Here is a 10,350-nt window from a genome sequence, read left to right on the forward strand (position 1 = left end):
GCACAGTAGAAATTGACTTTTCTACTAATTAATTCATAGGAAAACCTTTCTTTGAATGAACAGTGTATCCTTCAGGTCATGGTGTATGTTGTCTTTGATATTTTTAGACTATTTTATGCATGCTTATGATGGAACCCATTCCTGTCATCCTGCCTATATGTAATCCTACCATGTTTAGTATCTATGAATTTGCCTTCTGATGATCAAAACAAGTGTGTATATTATATGTTGGTACATAGGCAATATATTAGTGTTCTTAGAATCTTTTCGATTCAAGTTCCATTTGCAAATTACCATGCCCTCACACAAAGGGTCATAAAAACTCCCCAGTATCTCAAAACTCCCACTTGGGATACCGGCCTTTCTCATTGGACAAGCCCATCTTGAGAGGCGGGGATCTTCTCCGACCTTAAAGGCATCACACCATGTGACCCGACCAGAGTCGGTGGTTCTGTTAGGTTTTGAGAAGATGTGAGCTAGAACGCTCCAGGACATCCTAAGCTCGTGCCAGGCTTCGGCCTTGACTTTTCCATTCACCAATATTCTCTGACTCAAAACTCTTTTTCATCAACCAACTTCAGTAAAGATCAACTTGAACCTTTGGACTGCATCAAGCCTTTCTTTCAGACAGATGAGATGTGCAAGTATTCAAATTTAGTCTTATTAATTGATACATTAGGTATCATTTGCACCTTTTTACAAAGGTGTGTTTGAACTAAGAATCTGACATTTCCCTCAGGTGTAGATCTGCTGAATATGCAAAGTGTTCCATAAAATTCATTCTTTATGCTTAACCAGGAAATTAACATTCTTAGAATTGACAGACAGTTGACCCTGAGAGGTCAGCTAAATATCTACAGCGGATCTAAATATTTATAATTAATTATAACTAGTTATGATTAATTATTCATATTTCCCCATGAGCTGATTCGCTACAAGAGCGAAGTATCTCACTATGGGAAATGCCCCAGGCGTGATAGATTATGGAAGCACCAATTACACCACATCTGTCCGAAGGATGGACCAATCACAGCTCATGACAAGGAGCCCACCCCCTCCATATATATATATGGCTGTGATCCCCGAAAACGGCATTCTAAGCACGCTCTTCCCCCGTGTTATGCGAGTAGGGAAGCTTGGTGAGATACCTCGCTCTGTTCTCAGAGAACCGGGGTTACGCAAGTAACCTAACGTTCTCTTTCAAACAATCACTCGGTATCTCACTATGGGAATGATATAGCCAACTCCCAAAACGCATGCTTTCCGTAGCCGCCGAACAGACCTGGCAAGAACAAAAGATAACCTTTCAATTCTCCAAAGAGCCAACATTGAGAAATGCATGAGCCATAGAAGGTGCAGTGACATCCAGACGGTAAAATCTGATTAATGTATGAGGGGAAGCCCAGCTTGCCGCTGCACAAATATCCCCTACCGAAATCCCCTTGAACAATGCCCACGAGGTAGCCATACCCCTTGTTGAATGAGCCCTTAAGCCCGCTGGGGAATGAAGACCCATAGATGTATAGGCCAATTCAATCGCCTCCACCATCCAATGGGAAAGGCGCTGTGAGGAGATCGGCTTACCCTTACATTGAGTGGCCCATGAAACAAATAACTGATAATTCTTCCTGAACGATTGAGTCCTGTTTACATAATAGCGTAACGCTCGTACAGGACACAAAGTGTGCAATTTACGCTCCTCCTCTGAAGAAAAAGGAGGTGGCTAAAAGGCACGCAACTCCAAAGCAGAGCAGTTATAAGCTGAATCACTGACTTTGGGAACGAACGCCGGGTTAGGCTGTAACGTAACCTTGCTGTTATCCGGACTAAAATCCAGACATGCCCGATGAACCGACAAAGCATGTAACTCACACACTCGCTTAGCTGAGACTAAAGCAAGTAGTAAGACCGTTTTCAGAGATAGGAGCTTAATATCCACACTCTCCAGAGGTTCAAATGGGGATAGAGTTAAAGCATTCAGAACCATGGACAAGTCCCATGATGGGACCAGATGCTTAGATACTGGTCTCAAACGCTTCACCCCCTTCATAAAACGGCATATAAGAGGGTGCCATCCAACTGAGACTCCCTCGAAGCCTACATGACACGCTGAAATAGCAGCCAGGTAAACTTTAATAGTAGAAAACGCTCTCCCATTGTTCATTAAGCTTTGTAAAAAGCAAAGTACATCGCGCACCGCGCAACTCCTTTAAGAGTACACCAGTCCTCAGACACACACCATTTAAGACCATACAGTGAGTGACAGTGTTGATGGAGCTCTAGCGCTATGGATAGTGTTTATAACCTCCTGTGGAAGCCCAAGAGCGTATAAATTTAATCCTTCACAGGCCAGACCCAAAGATCGACTCGTTCCGGGTGTGGGTGAAATATCTGCCCCCCCCGCTTGCGACAGCAAGTCCCGGCGTAACGGGAGCAGCCAGGGCTCTCCCTTGAAGGAGCTGGACAATCTCTGCCAACCACAGCCTCCCCAGCCATTGAGGGGCTATCAGAAGGGAGAAATTAGACTCAGCGGAGGGAATGCGTAAAGCAACACGTTCGGCCATGGGTGCGCCAGCGCATCCACACCCAAAGGCGCATTTTCATCCCTGAGAGAGAAATACAGCGGACACTTTGCCTTTGCCTGCGAGGCGAAGAGATCTACGGCAGCCTTGCCGTACATCCCCCAAATCTGATCCACCCCCTGCTGGTGGAGCACCCATTCTCCATATAACGGGTTGCCCCTTGACAGGAGATCCGCACCTACATTCAGGACTCCTGGTACATGCGTCGCGCGCAGCGAGCTGAAGTGCACCGCGCCCCAGACAATCAGTTTGTGCGTTAGATTGTGGAATTGTAACGATCGCGTTACCCCTTGGCGACTGATATATGCCACCACCGTTGACAGCTCCCCCGACAACAATGTCCAGCAAAACATCCGAATAGTCGAAAACCGGCGAAATATCGGGTGGTGTGTACTTCCGAATGTCCAGCAATTCGTCTCTGGTGAAACTGATTGCAGGGATATAACTAAAGACAGGACAAACTAACAAAAACATAAAAACAACTGCGGAGCACGCCACGGAGGCAGCCATCAGCGTCGGCGCTATTGTGCAAACATGAAACCCTTCCAAGAATGGGAGAAAATGTTTCAGGGCCAGAAAGACTGCCATCAACTCCAACATATTTATATGAATTTTGCGAAGCTGGGGCGTCCAGTGACCATTTACCGATCTACCCTGAAAAACAGCCCCCCAGCCCGACAGAGGTGCATCCGTTGTCACTACTTTCCTCAGAGGCACACCCCCCAAGGGAACCCCTGTCTGGAATAAACAGGGATCTCTCCACTGATGAAGAGCCATCACGCACTCCGCGTGTACTCTTACTCTGCGTGCGAGGTGCCGACGAGGACACAGACGTCTCGCTGCTACCCATCGCTGGAAGCCTCTCATTGTCAGCAAACCTAGCGGGACCACGGACAGCGACGAAGCCATCATGCCCAAAAGGCGGAGCCCACGTCGAAGCATTGCGCGCTCACGGGCCTGGACGCTTGTGCCGCAGACAGGATAGCGTCATCCTCCTCATCATCCGGCTCCTATCGGAGGAGGCGAGCTAACATCTTCTCATCCTCCTCCTAGTCTCCCTCCACCTCATCGCCTTCCACAAGCAGCTGCTGGTCGAAAAGCGGCTTAAACTCAGGAGACTCTGAATCCATAATATCCCCCGACGAAGAAAGATCCCGTGGGGGAGAGGGTTGGACCCCCTTTGTCAAAGGAGGGACAGAAGATAGAACCGGATCGTCTTTAGAAGATGCAGCCACCCGAAGCCTTATTTCAAAGATCCTGGCTGGCATTACACAACAGTGCGCGCAACTCTCCGCTTCCGCCAGTGCGGCTTGAGCGTGCTTAACACCCATGCAAGCGATACACATTGGATGCGAATAACTGCCCGAGATCATAAATCCACAAGCTGCCGGACACGAGTGCGAAGGGACATCCTTCCCTTTCTCCGCTGCGACCTTGGACCCCGACATGGTGAGTAGAATAATCTTAGCTCGCCTTAACGCGTTAGCTAGAAAAAACTCTGTAACGAGTAGAGAAATCCACAACAGATTTTAAGAACAGGTGAGAAAAAAAAAATCAAAAAAATCAAACAAGAATCGAAACATCCGATAGGAACTTCAGATCCAGGATGTTGTTTGATTCCTAGAATCCTGCTGGATATTGTGTGAACTCTGCTTGGTTTGTAATTAAATCACGTCTTGCAGAACAGCTACAGATTTAGAAGTTTTCAAATCCCCACAGATTTTCTTTCAATTCTTTTTGATACACGGATATCTCATCCAGCTGGTTCAGTTAGGAATTATATGTTCCCATTTAGGACATCTAAGTTTTTGCTTAGTGTTACTGTAATCCTATAATAGGGCTGGGCGATATAGCTAAAAAATGTATCAACGATATAATGTTTCATATCGTTCGGTATCGATAATTATTGACATTTTTTATAACCTTTTTTTAAACAGAGCAATAGAAAAAAGTGTTTAAATTTAACCACTGTATTTTTAAATTGACCCAATTTATTGAGACAAACAACAAATATTTTTTTGTTTTAACAGTCAAACACACAATGAAAATTAAATATCTAATTTCTAATGTTTTATATGCAGATTAAATAGGTTTAAAGGAAACTTTTGGCTTGTCTCCCAAGGCCACAGGAGGGCGCAATGAGCAAAATTATCCAGCACATTTAAATTGTCAACGCAAGGAAGTAACTATCTCTAAAAAAAAGTGCATTCTAAATTAACTCATATAAATCAAACATAATTTCGTAAATTGCATAAACAATTATGAACAAAACAGCATCATGTATTTATGCATTGCTTAATCCAAAGAGCCGAAGCGCCATTCACGCAGATTGCTTTTAAAAACATATGAGACGCAGTGAAAAGGAATTAACCTCCACAAATTCGTGACGTGTTTTCTAAAAGTTTAAACTATTTTAGCTTTGCATGGCTTTCTATACATCTCTTGTGTGAGACGTGAGTGCAGCAGTCATATTTGTCCATCTAAAAAATGTGCTGAATATGCGTTCTGTGTGAATGGCTTGGTTTCGGTTTTAACCTAATCAAGATCTTCTCCGCATTGCGCTTCTATATTTCTCTAATATTTTGAATGAATAACGCAGCAGCGGCACGTCTCGTGGGCTAGACTAACAAAACATTCAAATGCAACAACGTCACTTACATCATTATCACCGCATCTCGTGCGCCACTGATGACGCTCCCTCGCACTCCTAGTCCTAACATTCAAATGCAAATGTTTATTTTAAATTCGACAAATATTCATTCTTTATTCACAATCTCCTCATCACAGGCAGGCACAGCACTCAGCATGTGTTAGTGTTTGTGTATGCTGTCTGCGTCACTCATAGCACATGACTATATCGTGCGCTATATCGAACTTGTTTTATATCGTTATCGAAGAAGGTGTACCGTCAATAAATATCGATACCGTTTTATCGCCCAGGCCTATCCTATAAGAAAATTGACATTATGATCATGTAGGATTGGTTGCAAATGAGGAGAGGAGTCCCAAAAGCCTTCCTTTAGGATTTTCAACTGTAAGGAATAAATGAAAGAAAGAATAATGAATGGTGTAACTAAAATTCCATTTTTTTTCTTCTATTGTGATCCTAACAATTTATAGAGGCATGAAAATGCCCTAAAGCACTGTGCTGCATTTATTGGCTCTAGTTTATACTGAAGTCAGAAATAAGTTAAAAACATTTAGATCACTCTTATGTTGTCATCATATAAAAATGTCTATTATTGTATATCAAGATATTAAATCTGTTTAAACTATTCAGTTTATTTTTTAAATTTTTAAATAACAGTAGCTCAATCAATGTGGGTTGAATTTGTGATGCATCCAAACCATATTTATACAATAAAGCCTCATTTCAACCACAGACTTTGGCATCATTCTGCAATTTTGACAAAGTTTTGCTGGAAAGAACCAAGACCATATGTTTACTGAGGATTCTCGCCAGCTCTGGTCTCTAAATGTCTGTCTAATTCTGAGCAATTAATTATTGTAGGAAGCCTTAAATAGAAAATTAGACTGAACTGGCCATAAACACATGGCATATCACAGCGAACCAAAGTGTCAGGAAGACCCAGTATATCTGCCTAATGTTTTAATACAGCAGAATTTCAGATTTTTAATTTAACTGAATTCAATTATCGTAATTAAATTATTAATGTATCAATAGTGTATTCAATTATTAATGTAAAATATGTATTTTACAACTTCAAACATGCACAAACACACTTGTTTGCAAGCTCACAGGTTAGAATTGTAGATGATTCATAACGGACAGCTTTGATTTCCAAGATCTCTTGACTGTAAACTAGCATCAGGTTCCTCTCCAAGCGTGGGTTACGTAAGCAGCAGTGACTGTTCACAGCCTACCACTCCAGCTGTGAACAATACCATGCATGTGTGTGTTTTGTTTACTGCCAGCTATTATTGAGATTAACTAGATTTGCAATTCTTGTAAGAAAATACCAGTGCTTTCATTAAAATTACAGTTTTACAAAGTTGCAAACCTAAGATATTCTACAGTTTTGCAGAAGGAAAGAATATAAAGGAAAGAAAAAGGCATTATGTTTAAAAAAAATAGCAAGATTAAAAACAACACCTTGCAAGGTCTTTAGTTACTCACCCATTGTAAGATTTTAATGAACCCTAATGGCTGTTTGATGACTGTGAACTGCCCAGTGGACACCAGCTAAAAAATAAACACATAAATAATATCAGCAACAAAAATTACAGCTACACAAAACATCAAACCTTGTATGTGAAAAATGAGTACACTTTAGCACACTTTAAAAAAGAGTACTTACTGTATATATACTTCAGTGTGAACTGATGTTTTCAGGCACTTAAATGCATGCTAACTGCATTTAAACTACATTAACTACAATAGAGTGGCTTTCTGAACCACTTAAGTAGGACTATCCTTATATGTAAAGTCATAATTATTTCTATTGTCTTTGAAATATGTTTAGCTGAATGTACTGACAAGCACTTATGTTAAACTAAAATATACTTGAATGCTATTTCTATTGAAACTTGTATGCCTTGTATTTGAATACATGTATAATTACAGATTTGTAGTGATGAAGTTGCAGTTCAGTACATTTAAAAATATATGAACTTTAAATTGAAAATGAAATGACACACTACAGTTACAATTATACTCAAGTACCGTACACGTGCTTTAGGATGTCAGTCAACACACTTTTGAAAAGCCACACAATTTTATTAATTTTAAAATGTACTGTAAAATGAAAAATTTGACATTGATTACAAAATGCACTTTTTGAAAGTGTAATTATTGTGCTAAAAAAACAGTCATGAAAATGCACTCTCTTTAAATACACCACCTTTTATTTCAATATATATATATATAAGATTTGAAGTAGCCTACACCACAAGCGCACATTCAGTAGAATTAAGCTCACTTCTTTTTCACAGCATTTATCTGTCTGTCTGTGCACTGTATGGAGTATTTTACAGCTTATTACTTCTACTGAGCACACGGTCTCATATTATGGTGGATAATGCAGGTATGTTGCATTTGGCTTCTTTCTCTTAATAAATACACTGTAATAACCTGACCGTCCCTGCTGACATCAGGGATGAGCGCACGCGAGAGGAGAGCATTAGAATTAGTCAAAGCTGCTTATCTCACCGTTTCCTTTATGAAAGTGCAACTGGCGAGCATTCACAGGCTACAGATAGATCTGGCTCGCACAGCGGGCGCAAGGCCAGAGAGCGCGCGAGTGAATGCGGCACGCTGCAGACTGCGTCTCACTGTCATCTCTCACCTCGCGCTTTAATGCTAACCATATGCCATCTGCTGTAACCCAGCCTGTGATACCCCTGTTCTGTTACGATGTGATAACTGACAGCTACTGACTGAATAAAAACGATTCTGAAGTCTGAGTGAATCGTTTGAGCGAATCGGTTCTGTCGGACAGCTTGGCTCAATGAACTAGTTCACCGAATCGTTTGTGGCGTCGATCAAAATCAGCACTTTAAGTTTAATTCTTTGGCTATATAGGTTGGCTACAGTTCCACAATGTTCACCTACTCGCAGCTTTAGTCAGAAAATGCTTCCTTACACAGTCAGGTGGCTTACGAACTCAAGGGAATCGGTTCGATCGAATCACTAAAAAGAACCGGTTCAAAAAATATTCGCTCGCGAACTGGACTTCAGTGTGAATACAGATAAATAGCCCGCAGACGGCTCTCGTCCTTAATGCCTCATCATCTCACAGATGCATCATGAAAACAGAGACATCAGGCTATCTGAGCAGCCAGTCTGGGCTACGTGAACCATACAGCATCCCGTCTGAAAATAGTTGCGCATTAGTTCCGTCATTCTTAATAAACATATATAATGCAGTGTAAAATACCACCGTCGCAATGCTCTGCATAAATCCTAGTGTTGTTTGCCGGTTTCACGAGAAATGTCTTGAATTGCTAACGGTTTTCTGTTGTGTTTTATTTGGTGGCATCCAGCAGGGACTCCCTGAAAGTCAACGAGACGTCGTGTCTAGGTAACGTTATGTTCTTGTCCGATTTAAACTGCGTTATCCGTTCTGTTAAATCAACGCCGGCCAGTCAGATAACAGTTTGCCTGTAGGTCTGCGAGGAGTTTGCAGCAGATTGCAGAATGCATTCGGTGAATAGCTGTGATTGAGAGCCCTACCTGGTTGACAACATCCATCTCGTCCGCCTTTCGCCGATAAGCGGTAGAGCGCCGCTACATCCGGGTCACCGCTCGCGATAATCTCTCGCTCAAGTCATGCTCGTCTGTCTGATGCTCGTCTAATTTTTGATTTCTATTTTTTTTTTATTCAATTTTAGTTTTAATTTCATGGGTTAAAAAAAACCCATAAATATACAATTAATTGGAATTAATATGAACAATAATTAAATAATGATATTAATAATAAAACAGTAGAACAATAAATCATTATTCATTATAAATCATATTAAATTAAAAACAAGAACTTTATTACATTTACATTTAATCATTTAGCACAGACGTTTTTATCATGGTTTTTATTCAAAGCGACTAATAAATGAGGACAATAATAATCAACAAAACAGAAATAATATGTAAGTGCTATGACAAGCCTTAGTTAACCTAAAGCAGTACACAAGGTTTTTTTTTTTTTAAATTTTATGTGACCCTGGATGGACCCTGGATGGACAAAAAATCGGCCCAGGCATTTTTTGGTCCAGGTGGCCCACCACCATTTATATATATATATATATGATAGGCCTATGCACTACCAGTCAAAAGTTTTTGAACAGTAAGATTTTTAATGTTTTTTAAAGAAGTCTCCTCTGCTCACCAAGCCTGCATTTATTTGATCCAAAATACAGCAAAAGCAGTAATATTGTGAAATATGTTTATTATTTAAAATAACTGGTTTCTATTTGAATATATTTTAAAATGTAATTTATTCCTGTGATTTCACAGCTGACTTTTTAGCATCATTACTCCAGTCACATGCTGCTAAAAAGAACTGAACAAAAAGTTATTATTTTTATTATGTTGAAAACAGCTGAGTAGAATTTTTCAGATGATTATTAGTACTGCATTCATCTGAAATGGAAATCTTTTGTAACATTATGAATGGGGTTTTCATCACTTTTGATCAATTTAAAGCATCTTTGCTAAATAAAAGTATTAATTTCTATAATCCCCCCCCCCAAAATAATTCTACTGACTCCAAGCTTTTGAATGGTATAGTGTATAATGATTCAGCATGATTTCTGAAGGATCATGTGACTCTGAAGACTGGAGTAATGATGCTGAATATTCAGCTTTGAATCACAGGAATAAATGACATTTTAATATATATTTAAATAGATAGCAGTTGTTTTAAATAGTAAAAAAAAGAGTATTACTACTTTTGCTGTATTTTGGAACAAATAAATGCAGGTTTGGTAAGAAAAGACTTCTTTAAAAAACATAAAAATATATTACTGTTCAAAAACTTTTGACTGGTAGTGTATATTTAAATAGATAGCAGTTGTTTTAAATAGTAAAAAAAAATTCAGAATATTACTGCTTTTGCTGTATTCTGGAACAAATAAATGCAGGGTTGGTAAGAAAAGACTTCTTTAAAAAACATTAAAATATATTACTGTTCAAAAACTTTTGACTGGTAGTGTATGTATGTATGTATAACACTCATATCACATCTAGTTGTTTTGGATAAGAATAAAACGTCAGGTCCGACAATATCGTGTCTTTTTGAATTTAAATCTA

At 39.8% G+C, this 10,350-nt stretch overlaps 1 protein-coding gene across 1 annotated transcript in view; it reads right to left on the reverse strand.

Moving 5' to 3' along the window:
• Positions 1 to 8,850, reverse strand: part of sypb (synaptophysin b) — a 24,482-nt gene extending 15,632 nt beyond the window's left edge. Inside the window, exons 1-2 of the mRNA XM_016235269.1 lie at positions 8,776 to 8,850; positions 6,721 to 6,786 (exon numbers count right to left, since the gene is read on the reverse strand). Coding sequence (XP_016090755.1) covers positions 6,721 to 6,786; positions 8,776 to 8,793 — 84 coding nt within the window. The 5' untranslated portion in view covers positions 8,794 to 8,850. The remainder of the gene's footprint in view (positions 1 to 6,720; positions 6,787 to 8,775) is intronic.
• Positions 8,851 to 10,350: the final 1,500 nt, after the last annotated feature.

Source organism: Sinocyclocheilus grahami, unplaced genomic scaffold, assembly GCF_001515645.1.
Source record: "Sinocyclocheilus grahami isolate Dianchi unplaced genomic scaffold, SAMN03320097.WGS_v1.1 scaffold465.1, whole genome shotgun sequence".
NCBI lineage: Eukaryota > Metazoa > Chordata > Actinopteri > Cypriniformes > Cyprinidae > Sinocyclocheilus > Sinocyclocheilus grahami.